The 16931-nt window shown below is 51.2% G+C and overlaps 1 protein-coding gene across 1 annotated transcript; it reads left to right on the top strand.

Annotated features, from left to right (window-relative positions):
* Positions 1–13933: 13933 nt before the first annotated feature.
* On the top strand, positions 13934–15374 carry Fgf4 (fibroblast growth factor 4). The gene is made up of 3 exons (XM_005064113.1): positions 13934–14261; positions 14652–14755; positions 15198–15374. Exons 1-3 carry the CDS (start codon positions 13934–13936, stop codon positions 15372–15374), a joined length of 609 nt encoding a protein of 202 aa, XP_005064170.1.
* Positions 15375–16931: the final 1557 nt, after the last annotated feature.

Below are 16931 nucleotides of genomic sequence, written 5' to 3'. Positions count from 1 at the left end.
TACTATTTTTAAAGTGCTCTTAACCAATAAGCCATCTCTCCAGCCCCTTTTTTGTTTGTTTGTTTTTTTAAGACAGGGTCTCACTATGTAATCCTGGATGGCCTGAAGCTTGCTATGTAGATAGGACTGGCCTCAAACTCATAGATGTCCACCTGTCTCATATCCCAGGTGCTAGGATTAAAGGGGTGTGCCACCACACCCAGCTAGGAACCCCTAATTTAAAGTGTACCCTAATATTCATGAACTCAGTGGGCACACCAAGAGCTTTCGTGGGAACTGGGAAAATGAGCTATACACCCATCATCTTGTGGGTTCTCCTGGTGGTCCTCAAGGTTGGCCACAGTGATCTCCATTCACAGATGGGGAAACTGAGGCATTGGGATGGACTCAGGCGGGAGGTTGGGTCTGAGAGACCCAGGGGTGAGACTCCATTCCCCATCAGGGACACACCTTTGTCCTCTTTATTTGTCCTGTAATAATACATCTGTTCATGGCAGCTTGAGCTCCAGTTGAATTTCTGAGCTCAGTTTCTGAGTGTTTTTATGTTTGGCACGGTGGGCACCTCCAACATCAGTTGAAGCTGTCTCCCAGTTAGTGGAGCATTGTGGGATATTTGTACACTGTGAAAATGTATTTCTATGATTGTTGTAATAAAAAGCTAAACGACCAATGATGAGGCAGGAAGTATAGGTGGGACTTCCGGACAGCGAGAGGAAGGGAGAGGAATTTAGGCACACAGGAGACACAAAATGAAACTGGAGGTACAAGATGGAAGAGAGGTAACGGCACACGATAGAACGTAGATTAATATAAATGGGCTAATTTAAGGTATAAGAGCTAGCTAGGAGCAATCCTACATTAAAGGCTGAGCTTTCGTATTAATAAGAAGTCTCTGTGTCATTATTTGGGAGTTGGCTAACGGGACAGAAGACTTGCTATAGTGGGGTAGGCCTGCATGATGCCACACACAGTGCCCACCCACTCCTGCTCTGCTCCTCCCCATCCCTAAGCACCAGCTCCGTGAAGCCAGTGGAGAAGGAAGGCCAGAGCAGTGTGGCCCACACCGTCCCAACATCAGCAAGAGAGGTAAAACTGAGGGATGCCTTTAAACTGTATCATGCAAACTTTATCATGGGGCCTGAGTGACACGGCAGGGACAATAGGTGATGCTCTGGCCAAGAGCACATGAGTGGGGAGGTGGCTTCCAGGCTGAGAACCAAGGGACAAGAAGACACGATGCAAAGAAGGTGGTAGCGAGTACAAAGGCCTGGGGGTGGGAAGACGCAAGCAGAGGCCCTGGCAATGACAAGCCTGGCCAGAGCCTCAGCGTTTTGTCCCCTGTGTGGTCGGGGCTGGAGGTCAGCTACAGAGCCCGCCCTACACCCTGCTCTGCACAAGCTGCCTGGGTGGCTGATGATGACTGCTGACTGCTCTTGCTGCCTCCCTGATCCCTGCAGAGCCAAGGAACATAAACACATACAGAGTTTGCCTTTCAAATCCCAGAGCCCTCCAGAGGGTCTGCAGGATTATGGGTGACACACTGGGTGGAGGAGAAGAGTATATATATTTTTGTTTGTTAGTTTTGAGTAAGGGTCTCACTATGTATCCCAGGCTGGCCTTGAACTAGCAGTAATCCTTCTGCCTCTTTCTGAGGTTGAGATTGCAGATGTGAGCCTGGTTGCCCTTCCTATGCCAGCAGTGTATCTTATTGGCTAACACTGTGTTAGCATTGCTTGACCGTGTGTGACCAGTCTCGGCGTGCTTGGGTTCCCCTGTTCTCTTACAAGAATGCCTCTATAATCTACAAGAGTGGGCAAAGCTCCCAGGAGGTGGAGACACAAGGGTCAGAGGGTCAATGTCATCCTGCCTTATAGGGAGAATTCGAGGCCAGCCTGGGCTACTTGAGACCATTCTTTTTTTTTTTTTTTTTTTTTTTTTTTTTTTGGTTTTTCGAGACAGGGTTTCTCTGTGGCTTTGGATGCTGTCCTGGAACTCACTTTGTAGACCAGGCTGGCCTCGAACTCACAGAGATCCACCTGCCTCTGCCTCCCGAGTGCTGGGATTAAAGGCGTGCGCCACCACCGCCCGGCTGAGACCATTCTTTAAATTGAAGCAGAGGGCCCTGGAGGGGTGGGATAGGAGGCTCCACAGTTAAAAGAGCCAAGAGTTCCCAGCACCAAGGTGAAATAGCTCAGTTACAGGTAACTCCATCTCCAGGTCTGTGCAGGCACCTGAACACCTGTGCACACACACACACACACATATATATATATATATATATATATATATACACACAAACATACACAGTACATACAACATAAATAAAAATAACAGAATAAATATTTAAAATTAAATAACAGAGCAGCCAGTGTTTGTTGAATGGCTAAATGAGTTTTGAAACAAATGTTCCCTGGATTCTTGGCCTGATACTCCCTGGTAGGCCCAAGACACAAAAGACAGTGATCTCAGGACTCCTTGTTGGTAGGTGGCTGTCCCTACCCACTGCCACCCTGGGGGCCTCTTGGAGGCTCACTGAGCTAAGGCAGGGCTCTAACAGCTCATGCCTGCCCTAGACACATGTGGGGCCAGCATATGAAGGGAGGTGGCAGAGCATTGTGGACCATGTCACTACCTTCTCTGAAGGGGGCAGCCTAGGGGACAGTCAGCCAGTGTCCAGGACCAGGTCAGCAGTGACAGACATCTTAGCAAATTCTACAGCCTTAGTTGGAGTGACATTGCATTATGGGAGCCTGGATTGCTCTTCCTAGGACTCCCTGATCTCAGGGGGTCCTGGCCCACATCTAAGCAGGACACATTTGTTCACAGACAGAACTTCACAAGAGATTCACACATGTGTGATCAGCTTGGAGACCAGAGACAAGTCTCCTTGACACCCTGGCCACCTCCTCCAGCAGTCCCCGTGATTTCCAAAGGACACAGGAGCATCTGTAAGGCTAGCCTCCTCTGAGAGCCATCAGGGCCAGCAAGGCTTTATTTCGGTTTTGCAGTGGGTTTGCAGTCAGGATTTCCATGAGTTTCTCGGAGTTCCAAATGCTGGGTCTGTATTTAACTCGAATGAGTGGCTGAGAAGTCATCCGGCCTGGGCAACCTGGTTCCTGGGGGGTGACCCCTGGTCTCGGAGAAGCTATTTTAAAGGAGGCTGCCATTTGGTCTTTGCCAAAATAGTTGAAAGAAGACACCAAAATAGCAGCCGGGTCTGCCCTGGCTTAGACGGCATCCCATGCAGGCTTAGAGCAGGCGTGTGGCCTGTCAGCAAGCAGGCAACAGAGGCCACTTGTCACCCAGGCCAGGAATGGCCTATGGACTGCCTCATGGGGCCAGTGCCCCTCGCTCTATAGGCTGGCATCAAGGAGGAGGAAGCCTAGGAGGGTTGGCCAGGTCCTGAGAAACTAAGGAACTGGCCTCAAAGCAGTGGTTGGGCCAGATGTCCTTAGTGGCTCCAGGGGACCTAGGAGTTTCCCCTTCTTTCTAGATTATGGTTATGGGGAAGTGAGAAGGTAGCCCCTTCCCTGAGGAGGACAGAGAGGTCAGGGCCTCACTCAAGGTGTGAGATGGAATGTCTGCCACCTAGCAAAGCCACCTGAGTCCCTGAGGCACCAGTGAAGAAGAGAGCTAATGTCAAGCCAGGTTCTGAAAGAAATTTTTTGTTGTTTTTTGTTGTTGTTGTTTAAACATTTAATGATGGAAACAAAAATATACCTAAAAGCGAAGCTTCTAGAAAAAAACATTTGTTCTTCCCTGTCTTGTATCATTCCTCAGACTTGGCCTTGGCTTCCTGCCTCGCCTCGTGTTTCAGGGCTGGGTCTCTAAAGACATCCTTATTGACAACAGTTTTGTCCAAGGGGTTGTCCACAGAGTACACGTGGGCATGAGGTGATTGTAGCTATAAACTTTCACAAAAGACTTGATCTTTGATCACTTGGCAATTTTCTTCTTGCCCATGGCAGCTGTCACTTTTCAGGGATAGCAGTCAATTCCAGCCACCAGGACATGGCTGTAAGGTGCCATCGTCAATGTTCTTCACGATGATAGTTTTGCGTCCAGAGTAGCATCCAGCCAGGACCAGCACCACTTTCCCGGGTTTCATGAACTTGCCCATTTCTACAGCAAGTAGCCAGTTCCCAACAGAAAGGAAAGTGAAAGAAATTTTTTTATTAAAAAAAAAGTTGTTTTTGTTTGTTTCTCTCAGACAGGGTCTCACTGTGTAGATCAGGCTGGCCTGCAACCAGAAAGCCTCCTGTCTCTGCCTCCTGGGTTCTGGGATTAAAGGTGTAGGCCACCAAACCAGGTCAGATTTCTTTTTTTTATTCCTATATGTATGTGGATGCATGCATGTGTGAGTACAGGTGCTCTCGGAGTCCAGAAGAGAAGGTTGGAGTCCCTGGAGCAGCAGTCACAGGCAGCTGGCTGTGAGCTGTCATTGTCCATGTAATAGAGGTGCTGGAAATCTCACCCAGATCTTCTGCAAGAGGCACAGAGAAGTTAACTACAACCTGTCTCTGTGGCTATCTACGGAGGCTTTTCCAGAACACACGTGTCTCAGTGAGGCCCCACTTTGCCAAATTTACTCAAATCCTGCCTCCAAGATGCCAGACTGGCACTGCCACTTACTGGTGTTCCCTCCCCCACTTAGCTTCACCCTCGTCTGTTGAAGAGGGGCAAGTCGCTGCCCACCGACGGCTGTGAGGAGAGTAAATGAGAAGATGGGGTTCCCATCAATGGGCCAACACAGAGACTCTGCCTCGTATGGTGAACTCATGTGGCATGGTCTCTTTTTTTGTCTTGTGGCTCCTGTCGCTAGGGCCACTGTTTATCCAGAGAGTCTCTGAGCTAGCTGGCAGATCACTAGATAAGCTGAGGCCCTAGAGGAGCAGGCGTCCATGGAGCCTTCCTCCCATGATCTGTGGACATACTTGGCCTTTGGGGCTGCTCCTGGGGACAGAGGTGCAAGAGTAAGAGGACAGGCAGGTGACCCTGAGCCACTCCATGGCCCCCACACAGAGCACCCAACCCTGTCCCAGAAGAGCTCTCAGGGACTTCTGTGGTCCCCGGGATGAGCTCGACCCGAGGGCAGAGCAGTCTTTTCCCAGAGGTCAAGGTGAAGTAAAGCCAAGAAAGAAAGCTTCCCCAGGCCCCACCTGCAGTCAGCTGAGCTGGGCCCACACCTTCTACTGTCAGGAGAGGGAAGAGGGCTGCACCCTGAGGGCTCTGGAGAGAATGGCTGTGGGCCTAGAAGTTCCCCTTTTTCCACGTTCTCTTTCTCAGCTTCTTTCTTCCACTTAACAAAAGAAAAGTCGACCTGGGCTTAGGTGCAAAGGCCCTAGGGCACCAAACAACTGGGACAGACGAAGAGGACCCTCCCATTCACTGAGACCCGTGGCAGCACTGAAAAGTAACAGTGGCTTTGGAGACGTGCTTTGACCTGTGCCAGAGGCCCCTTGAATATCTTGGGGTACAGAGGACCAGAGCCTGCTGGTTCTTTTTTTTTTTTTTTTCAGTGACAATATCTTCCAGACAATGACAGACCAGTGAGCCCTGAGAACTAGTTATCAGGCAGTGCAGCTCCCAGGCCCATCACTCTTGACTGTAACCAGAAGAGCAGGCAGACACCCTAGTTCAGGACCCACAGACACAGGCCAGAAAGGACCCTGCACTGTCTGTGAACAGGGCCACCAGCCACCTCCTTCCCTCTGTTCAGGTCCAGGAGGGCCCCAGGGAGATCCCACACAAGTGTGTATGCAGACAGTCCAGAGCCAAGGAGGGCAAAACCAGGAGCTGGTAGCCCATCCTTTGTCACCTGGGGGGGGGGTTCTTTGTCTGCACTGCTAACACATTAAAAGAGGCCCTGGGTCCCTGCACATGGGAGATTAACTAATAAAAGGATCAGAGGCCTGGTGGAGCTCTCCTAACACAAGAAGAACTGGGTTTCACTCCCAGCACCACAAAAACACGAATGGTGGCTTGTACCTGTCATCCCAACATTTAGGAGGCAGAGGCAGGCAGATCTCTGGGAGTTCAAGGCCAGCCTGGTCTACAGAGTGAGATTCTGTAGAGACAGATAGATGGATGGATAGATAGATGGATGGATAGATAGATAGATGGATGGATGGATGGATAGATAGATAGATGGATGGATGGATGGATAGATAGATAGATAGATAGATAGATAGATAGATAGATAGATAGATAAGATAGATGGATGGATGGATGGATGGATAGATAGATAGATAGATAGATAGATAGATAGATAGATAGATAGATAGATAGATAGATAGATAGATAGATAGATCTGGCAAGATGGCTCAGCAAGTAAATGTACTCTTTACCAAGTTTGGTGACCTGAGTTTGAGTCTTTAAACCCAAATGGTGGAAGATAAGAACTGACTCCCAGAAATTGTTCTCTGACCTCCATATAAGCACTGTGGTGTGTGTGTGTGTGTGTGTTGTGTGTGTGTGTAAAAAGTTCTGGAGAACTAAGATTGGTGGCTTGTGCCTTTAATCCCAGGACTCAGGAGGGGAGGCAGAGACAGATGGATTCCTGTGAATTCAAAGTCAACTTGGTCTACAGAGTGAGTTCCAGGACAGCCAGGGCTACACAGAGAAACCCAGTCTCAAACAAACAAAAGAACAAAGTTATAAAGAGGTAGCTCAGTGGTTAAGATCACTTACTGGTCATGCAAATGACTTGAGTTCAATTCCCAGCACTCACATGGTGGCTCTCAGCCTTCTGTAACTCCAGTCCCAGTGGGTCCAACACCCTCTTGTAACCTACAAGGGCACTGCACACAAGGAAGGACGGAAGGGAGGAAAGCCCACTGAGCCACACATGTGAGGTCTCCATTGATGGGGACCAACCTGTGTCATGACAGGTTTCCTAAAACTCCAGCGGGAAACATCATTACAGCTCCAACTTCACAGTAAACTAATAGGGCTCAGAGAGGGTGAGTGACTTCCCCAAAGCCACATAGCCCATCAGAGAAGGAACAGACACTGGGGCCCAGTTTCTCTGCTCAAAGTCTTGCCCTGGAACCTGAAAATGTTCCTCTGGGCTGGAGAATTGAGTCATGTCAGCCAGGGAAATGTGCAGATCTTTTTCCTGCCCCTTTTCCTTCCTCCTTTGAGGAAGAGAAAGGCAAAAGAACCATGTCGGGCAGGACCTACTCCCAGCAAGAGCCCTGTCTAGAACCTTCCTTCGGCTTAGTCCATTCAGGGTTGGGAGCAGAGCACACAGTAGCCAAGTCTGACCTTTAAAATGACCTTTTCCTATCCCCATGGTAATTCCTCTGAGGTCTTCCAAGGCTGTGAGCAAAAGAGTGGGTGAGTCCTCACTCCTACCCACCCCCCCAACACGCACATGCCCAAACTCCATCTTCCCCATCCTGTGTCCACACCAGGAGCAGACTCTTTGGGTCTCCAGGAGAAACCAAGGGCCTTAATTGTTAGGTTTGTAAGGAGAAACAGGAGAGAGGGGAGCCACCCCCTGACTCTGCTACCCTCAGCCTTCCTGGTGCAGCCCCTTTGTCACTGAGGCTCAGCTGGGGACCTGAGGTCTGGAGACACATCCAGACATATCCATGGGGTGAATGGAGATCAGGGATTCATGCTATTAATCTCTTCCCACAATTCCCACATCTGCCCTGGTACCCACCCAGTCCTCACAGGCCTTCTCCACCACGCCCACATCTGCCCTGGCACCCACCCACCCTTCAGACACCTGGAGCGCCTAGTTTCTGAAGGCCATTCTTTCTCAGCCTTGGGTCTTTCTGATGTGTCCCTTCCCCAGGACTGTTCAACATCACCATCTGACAGGTGAGGAAACCGAAACCTTCTCTCTGATGCCATGGGCTTCTAACAGTGAAGGATCCACACACCTCTTCCTGGGGGACTTGCTTTCCTGATCTGCAATCACAGGAGTTGCTGTAGTTCATCCTCAGACCTAGTGGGACCAGCTCCTGGGCAAAAAAGACCAAACATAAAACAATTTCTGGGCACAAGATCTCCATTAGCAGCCAGGCAGTGGTAGCGCTCACCTTTACTCCCACTTAGTACTAGGGAGGCAAAGGCAGAGGCAGGCAGATCTCTGTGAGTCCAGCCTGGTCTACAGAGTGAATTCCAGGACAGGCAAGACTACACAAAGAAAGAAACACATACGTACATGGGCACACACACACACACACACACACACACACACACACACACACACACACACACACTCCGTAAGCCTAGAAGTGTGGTTGCCAAGAAATAATGGTGACTGTATTTATTTAGATAAATAAAATCTTATGTAACCCAGGCTGGCCTTGAGCTCCATATGTAAGGAGGGATAACCTTGAACTTCAGATCCTCCTACCTCTACCTCTTAAGTACTATGATTATAGGCTAACACCACCACACCCACCTTTAGGTGGTGCTGGGATTGAACCCAGGACGACTCCTGTGTGCTAGGTAAGCATTCTACCAACTGAGCTACAGCTCCAGCCTCAAGATGCCTTTTAAAAAATGCCCTTAGCCAGGCTCAGGGGCTCTTGAAGGCTGCAGGTGAGGAAGTCAATGTCAGCCTGCTCTACATGGAAACTGTCAGTGAAGAATGTCTGGAGGGCTATAGAGATGGCTCAGTGGCTAAGAGCACTTGCTGCCAAGCCAGATAACCTAAATTTAATCCCTGGAACCAAACCAACTTCTGGAAAATTGTCCTCAAACCTCCACATGCACACTACACGCACACACACACACTGCACACTAAGTAATCAATCAATCAGTTTAAGACTGGGTCTTACTGTGTAGTCTTTGCTGACCTGGATCTCCCTGTGTAGACCAGGGTGGTCTCAAACTCAGAGCTCCAGCTTCCTCTGCCTCTCAAGTTCTGGGATTAAAGGTGTGTGCCACCAGCCTGGAATTTTTTTTTTTTAATATCTGAAACAGGGGCTGGGGAGACAGCTCAGTGGTTAAGAGATCTTACTGCTCTTGCAGAGGGCTGGGGTTCAATTTCCAACACCCATGTGGCAGCTCACAACCATCTGTAACTCTACTTCCAGGGGATCTGACATCCTCTTCTGGTTTTCATGGACACTGCATGCATGTAGCACACATCATACTGGAAGGTTTCTATACCCGGATAAGCTTCTCCACCAATGCAGCAATCCAAATCAGACCAAATTTAACCGTATTAGAAAAAGCCCACATTTAATGGATACAGCACTCTTGAGATGGCCTTCCAGCCACCCAGAGAGGAGACAGGAAAGAGAGACCGGAAAAGCCACAAGTCTGGTTTCTGGGGGGCAGTTTAAATACCCTGTGGGAGTGGTCATGAGCATCTCTGGGGGTCATCTTTGGCGGGCTTTCTGAGATGCGGCAGGGTTTGGAAGGAGATTGGGGAGGGGAACTTGGGAGGAATTTCTACCATAACATTCCAGACTCTTTGGGTGTATGGATGCCAGGGGCCGGGTGAAGCTTCCACCTTTTTTTTTTTCCTTTGGTTTTTCGAGACAGGGTTTCTCTGTATTGTTTTGGAGGCTGTCCTGGAACTCGCTCTGTAGACCAGGCTGGCCTCGAACTCACAGAGATCCGACTGCCTCTGCCTCCCGAGTGCTGGCATTAAAGGTGTGCACCGCCAACGCCCAGCTGAAGCTTCCACCTTAACACATGCATACATACATGCATGCATACAGACATACATAGATGCAAACAAAATACTCATACATATAAAATAAAAATAAATAAATCTTCTTTTAAATCTGAAATGGTCTGGGGCTGTTGCTCAGTGGCAGGGTGTTGGCCTAACAGTATGACATCATGGGTTCAATCCCCAGTATTGCTAAGGATAATGCCTGAAAAGGAGAGCAGTGCCCCAAAAACTTCAACATAGAATTACCATGTAACGGAGCATTCTGAGGAAGGGCTGAACAGGATCAGGTAAGCATATGAACATTGGTGGGGGTAGTGGTACAGTGTGTCATAGCAGCCCCAAGATAGAAGCCCAAGGGTTCAGAGACAAACCAAGGGGGAACAAAATATGGCCTCCCGAGCAGCGGAATATTATTCAGTCTTCAAAAGGAAGGGAATTCAGACACAAACTGCAGCTGTATCTGTTGAATAAGTTGAATACATTCCAATAAGTTGAATACATTCCAATTGGTGAGCCAGGCCAGGCACAAAGGGCCACATACTGCTAGGCTGATCACTGGAGTCCCTAGAGTCCTTGCTCCACAGGATGTGGGCTCAAAGGGGTGGGGGAGGATGAGTCAGCATTTCAGGGGGACATAGTTCCAGTCTGGGGAGGTGACAACATTGTAGAGCTGGATGGTGGTGAGGCAGCATAGGGCTGAGAGCCGCTACTCGCACCATGTAGATTACCGGATTTAAGTTAGGCAGTCAGGCGCAGGGTCGTGCAATGTGTCTATTTGGAGAGCAACCTTTCTCTCTCTCTCTCTCTCTCTCTCTCTCTCTCTCTCTCTCTCTCTCTCTCTCTCTCTCTCTCTCTCTTTCTTTCTTTCCCCCCTCTCTCTTTTCCTTCCTTTCTTTTTTTTCTTATGACAGGGTCTGAAACTCTAGGCTAGCCTCACAGAGATCCTCCTGCCTCTGCCTCCTGAGTTCTGGAATTAAATGTGTGCGCCACCAAATTCAGCCAATTTTATGTTTTGTTTTTTAAAGTAGAATGTTAGCTGACCTCCTCCTTACTCTGGAGGCCCTATAGCGTCACCTTCTTTGTGATTTGGCAGGCCCACCTGCCAGGCCTCCCCCATCCATCTGCATATAGGGCTTGCTGAGGCCAGAAGATGGATTTAAATTGGAAAAGCGGAGCTGCGATTTGTGAAGTTTACTCTGGGCCCAGAGAAAAGCCTCCTCCCCCACTCAGGTCTAGAGCCCAATTTTCATGCATTCTTATTCTTATGACGATGAAGCTGCTGAACTCTTTAACAGCTAAGCTGGTAGGTGAAGCGCTTCTCCCAGGGAGAAGTGGCTATTCAAGGGAATGACTCTGGGACTTTTTAAAGCAGAGGTCGGACAAGGTCACATTCTGAGGGTTGTCCCACCTGCTCACCTGTCAGCCTTCACTCACAGCCTACCAGAGTGAGTTTTGTGTAGACCGTGGCTCTTCCTCAGAGACCAACACATGCTGTCAGCCAGGCCTGATCTGAGCCACCCCAGCCCAGACTTTGCCTAGCCTCTTCTCAAAGGCCCCCCTTCTGCCTCTGCAGGCACTCTGTAGCACACATTGGCCCTCAACCCTCTTTGTAGCTGAGGATGACCTTGAACTTCAGATCTTCCGGCTTCCTTCTCCCTAGAGCTGGGTTTGTAGGTGAGCACCCGCATGCCATGCATGGGATTTTCAGTGTTGGAATCCGGGCAGACAAACACACTACCAAATGAGTCACATCCGTAGCCCACAACGGCCACCACTTTTTCTGCTCCTTTTGTCGACTGGGCCACAGAGAAGAATCTACAAGTGAAAGGTCACTTGTGACCAACAGACTAGAAGCTGGACTTGAACCCAGTGCTGCTGGCTGCTGGATTTTCCTGTGTCCCAAGTTCATGATAGACTGGACAGTCAGGGGGGTGTAACAGGGCAGAAGGGCTCAGGGCCTGAACTCAGCTAAGCCAAAGTCACCTGACCGCATCCTGTCTGTCCCAGGCACTTAGAAGTTTCAGTACTGAGCCTCACAGTTTCTGGAAGAGTTGCTCCAGGCCTGGCTTAGCCAGTAGCCACTGACCCACCAGCACTATTGAACACCTACTGTGTCCCAAGCTCTGGAGATGGGTCTAGACTGTCATCACACCATGATGGTGACAATCTCTGCGGAGCAGGGGCACATAATAAATGAAGACTTTTGTTGTAGTTGTTTTTTTTTTTTTTTTCCTTTTGAGGCAAGGTCTCATTCTGTAGCCCAGGCTGGCTTGTAATTCACCATATAGATCAGACTGACCTCAAACTCAGAGATGCATCTCCCTCTGCCTCCTGAGTGCAGGGACTAAAGGTGTGGACTGCCAAGCCTGACCCCAATGAGATCCTTAAGAGGTGTGAATTGGCTGCAAGCAGAGTGGGGGAGGGCATGCCAGCATCCTGAAAGACCGCTGTTGTAGGGCAGCCTACGCAGGAGGAGTCTTCCTTCCAGGTTCTTCCTTCCAGAAGGGGCTGGAAGCTGGACAGGCATGGGGTCGGAGTCTCAGGACAGACTGAGGCCAGCCAGTCCATGGGGCTCTTATCCCTACCCATGCTCCCATATTCTCCCTGACACTAATGAGCATGGAGGATGAGAGAGTCCTGCAGCAGTTACATCCTAGAGCAAGAGTCAAACCCCAGGGCAGTTGGATGGTAGTGCTGAAACAGCCCCCTGGCTATTTGTCTCTGTTATCAAGAGCACCCACAAGTGTGGAGGCCAGAGGCTCCTGCAGTGTCACAGAGTCAGGGATGCATCCCCAAATCAAGTTGGGGGGGGACCTGCTTGCCAACAGCAAGAGCCTTAGTGCAGGGTAATGGCTTAGGTGTGATCCAAGCCTGGGTCCCTGTTCCCTAGAGGATAACCCTAGAGTGCCCAGACCAAGGCCCGCAACACACCTCCAGTGATACTTCACAGCAAGGGACTTAGGGACCCAGAGACAAGAAGGGTGTGTGTGTGTGTGTGTGTGTGTGTGTGTGTGTGTGTGTGTGTGTGTGTGTGTGTGTGTGGTCCAAAAGGCCAGCAGCAGTTCTGCAGGCCACTCTGCCCAACTAAGGACTAGATAGATGCCTGAGTGGCCACTCTGGGTCTCAGGAATCTGTCTGCTTCAGTCCCTTTGGTGTTTTGAGTAAAGACCAGCGATGATTAGTGCAAGCCCAAGGGCAGAGGGTGGGAGGAGGCCACAGTCCCCTGAAGAGGCTCTGGTGGCAGGTACTGATTCTTCAGTAAGGGATGTGGCAGGCCCTGAGCCCCCTGTATTGTGGCTGGGTCACCTGCTGGCTCCAGGCTCCTCAGATACCATAGAACACAGAACAGGGACATTCACACCTAGGTGAGCAGTATCAGGGTTCTGCCCAGTCCGGCCCCATCAGGCCATAATGGCCTCAGTGGGGGGTGGGGTGCTAGTGGGGGAAGGGACCTTCCAGAGCCGTTAAGGGTTGGAGTGCTCCAGAATTAAGAAGGTCTGGACTCTACACTTGAAAATTCTTGTTCTGCGGTCAGAGGGAGGGAACTGATGACTCGAAGAGCCCAATGCCCTGCCAGTTGTCTGTCTGTCCTTGCCTTGAGGTGTCTGGGAGGGGAGCGCAGGTTTGTGCTGTTCCCGGACGTCCTTAACTGGATTTCTCTTAGAAGAGCCCACTCCGTGGTTGCTGTTCAGGCTTTGTCCCCTCCACCTCCCCACCTGGCCCACCTGGAGGCTTCCAAGCTTCTGGGACCATCCTAGACTTGTCTCCCCACCAATCGTGCCACCTTTGGAGTTTCCCTCCTGATAGCCAAGTCACAGTGTGACTTGTACTTCCCACCCTCAGCCCAGGCCAGTCCTTGGCGCACCAGAAAGAATTCAGAATCTGCCGGGTCCCCAAGGGTCCACCAGCAAGGAAGGAGGATGGGAGATGCCCTAGGGAGCAGAGAGCCGAGGGGTGGGACCAACAGGTTCTAGTACTGGGCGGAGCCAAGAGCTAGGGGCTGGGGTCTCTCCAGGTGACAGTAGCCACCGCCCTGTCCGCGCCTCCTCCCCCAGCGGTGATTGGCAGGCGGCCTGCTCCCCAGCTCCCAGGCGACCGGCGCCCCGCGGGCCAGAGAGTAGGAGGGGGCGCCGGCTATATATACCGCTGCTCTCTGTGGGGCTGGACGCGCGGGGACTTGTCCCGCCACCGCTGCAGGCTAGTTCCTTCCCGCAGCCTCGACCGGCGCGCAGCATTCGCCGGACTCACGGCCCGCCACAAGAGCGCACGCACGGCCCGCGGGCCGGGATGGAGAAGCACGGGCCAGCCACCGGGACTCTGCTATCCAGAGTCCTGCTGAGCCTGTTGGTAGCCCTGGTGGTTCGAGGGGCCGCCGCACCCAATGGCACACGGCCGGCCGGACTGGGGCGCGGCTGGAACGGCCTGGTGGCTCGCTCGCTGGTGCGCCTACCGGTGGCCGCGCAGCCCCCGCAGGCTGCGGTCCGCAGCGGCGCAGGGGACTACCTGCTGGGCCTCAAAAGACTGCGGCGACTCTACTGCAACGTGGGCATCGGATTCCACCTGCAGGTGCTGCCCGACGGTCGCATCGGTGGCGTACACGCGGACACCAGCGACAGTGAGTGCGGAGCGTGCCGGGAGGGTGGGGACCCGGGCAGTAGACCCAGGAACGGAGCGGATTCGAGCTCCGTCCCTTTGGACGCGAAGACCGTGAGCGCACCCGCTAGCCGGACCCCGCCTCCCGCCTTCGGAAGCCTGGGCTCCCGGTGCCGAATTCCAGCGCCTTCGCCCGTCGGCACCCACGGGAGCCCGGGACAAATGCCCAGACTGAGGCCAGACTTGGGGGCCTACGGGCAGACAGGACACGAACGCTTAATGCTTTGCGCTGGGGACCCTGCCTGGGTTTTTTTTTTTTTTCACCGCCAGCATCCAGGTCCCCAGAGGTTCTTGGCGGAGGGTCTCTGTGGGGTTACCTACGCTTTTCTGACCTGCGCCCCCCTCCCCCTAGGCCTTCTGGAGCTCTCCCCGGTGCAGCGGGGCGTGGTGAGCATCTTCGGGGTGGCTAGCCGGTTCTTCGTGGCCATGAGCAGCAGGGGCAAGCTCTTCGGTGTGGTGAGTGCCTGGGGAGTCTGACTGGGCACCTGCTGGGGACTGTATGCAGTGCTAGCGGGATTATAAAACGCACACACGCACTTGTGTCCGGTTACCAGGTCTCAAGGTTTTCAGCTAAAGTAACCAGAGGTGGTCTGGGTTTCCAAACCAAAGGAGCTGCCCCACCCTATTACTGCCAGCGGTATGTGGGTACTTAACTCATCCTAGGAGAGAGGCGGTCCAGCAGAGATGAGTAGTCCCAAAAGGCAGAACGCACGACAGGAGACACCAGATTGATAGATTGGTAGGGACAGGGCAGGTGAGCTGTGCTCCGCCTAGTGTGGGCTTATCACCTCCTTGAAGCCTGGGACAGACAGACTTGACACTCTGCCTAGAAATTCTGAGACCCCCCTTGGGCTTGGCTACAACAGGTCCCTGGCTCACCCTGTGTCCTCCTTCCTAGCCTTTCTTTACCGAAGAGTGCAAATTCAAAGAGATTCTTCTGCCCAACAACTACAACGCCTACGAATCCTACGCGTACCCCGGCATGTTCATGGCCCTTAGTAAGAATGGGCGGACCAAGAAGGGGAATCGAGTGTCTCCTACCATGAAGGTAACACACTTCCTCCCTAGACTGTGACCCTCCAGAGTGCTGCCTCAGCCTCGGAAGCACACCCCACCCCTCAGGAGGAGCACTTTCTTTCCACGGAGAATTACTTGCAAGAAAAAAAAAACAGGTGTAAGATATTTAAATTATTTAAATATGTATATACAGATGCCCAATTATTTATAATTCTGTGTATTTTCATTTTATGGGAGGGGGAAATGACCAAAAGAGCAAACAAATCCAATGAAGCTCGGACTTGTTTGCAGTGGGATGGACTTCCTAAACTACAAAGCCAAGGGTGTGCTGCTATTTCGTGTGTGAGTCTCTTAAAACTGGGGACATCAGATTCCAAGGGTGTCTGGGCTCTGTCTGGAAAGGCCTGCCTAGGGCCTCTGCGCCTGTGAGAGGAGGACCCTGCACTCCTCCTTCCAGTCGGGAAGCATCCTGAAGCAGCCGCTCCCTCAGCTCCCTTTGGTATGAACCCGAACGGATCGGTTTACTCCAGGGACAGAAGTGCGTCCTGGAAGCCCTCCCGCCTCTGTTTTTAGATCTCCAAGACTGATCTTTGAACTCTCTTGCAGTCAATCTTCCTCGACCTATGGGATGGTAGAGACCCTTAGACAACTTCATAAACTCCTGTTTGCCTTTGTTGGAGGGCTAACAGGGCATATGGCTTGTAGCCATTGGAACTTTGTCAATTGCCTGGAAAGGAGCTAGGAATGGACAAGGAGGTGTGTGTGCCACAACTCAAGACTTGAGGGATGAATTTCTACTTTGTGATTCAGGATATAGCAATATATTTTGAAAAATCAAACTGAGAAAAACAGGCTTCCCTGAATTTGGGGAGCTTTGTGCTGGAATTCCACAATTTGAGAGCGACTGTCCTTCCCAGTCCTAATGCTGTCTGCCTGCAGGAGTCCGCATTCTGATGCAGTCCGAGTGTGAACGCACTCTATTCCCATCTACCTCTGTTCCTGAGCCCCTGGTGATCAAGCTGGAGACTCTGCCTGCCGGGTGCGTCTGCCTGCTTCTCTTCCACATGTAGCATCCTGCGCCCTGCTGGACTCTTGTCACGTTCCAGCTATCTTTACCCAATGATTTACTTTTAGTAAGGGGTATTCATGGTGAAAATATGCGCGCCCAGCTGTCGGAGTGCACTATATGGTCACCAAGTCAAGTAACCCTTATATTTTTCTTTATATATTTTGCGAATGTAACCCCTGTCGCAGAGACCAAGATGGAAGAGGCAGGGCTGGCGGCATTTAAAAAAGGGCTGAGGTGAGGGTGAGCATTTAATTTTAATGAATGACTCTTCGGAGTTTACACAAAATGACCTTAGCTAGCTACAGTGAATGCCCCGAATGCTTCTCCCCAAGATGTTAAGACTTCTGGGGAGGCTTCGCAGTCGCATCCCAAATTAACTTTATGGGAGGCTACAGACAGCAAGACGGGAAAATCTGATTGGCATTTTTTTTTGTCTTTCACATTCCTTTCAAAAACTCTTTGTTTGAATGTTAGTCGGATACTTAAAATACTATTCTGTACCACAGCCCAAGAAGGAAGAGGCCACACCCCGAAGCTGAGGTGGGA

This window comes from Mesocricetus auratus, unplaced genomic scaffold (assembly GCF_017639785.1).
Source record: "Mesocricetus auratus isolate SY011 unplaced genomic scaffold, BCM_Maur_2.0 Super-Scaffold_4256, whole genome shotgun sequence".
NCBI lineage: Eukaryota > Metazoa > Chordata > Mammalia > Rodentia > Cricetidae > Mesocricetus > Mesocricetus auratus.
Note: the sequence above shows the minus strand (reverse complement) of the source record. Positions and strands in the feature narration are given on the sequence as shown.

Bases quoted from the DNA above. Each gene is read 5' to 3' on its own strand.
- Fgf4 (XM_005064113.1), top strand. From the start codon at position 13,934: ATGGAGAAGCACGGGCCAGCCACCGGGACTCTGCTATCCAGAGTCCTG. The intron at 14,262-14,651 runs GTGAGTGCGGAG...CCCTCCCCCTAG, and splicing joins ACACGCGGACACCAGCGACA to GCCTTCTGGAGCTCTCCCCG. The intron at 14,756-15,197 runs GTGAGTGCCTGG...CCTCCTTCCTAG, and splicing joins GGGGCAAGCTCTTCGGTGTG to CCTTTCTTTACCGAAGAGTG.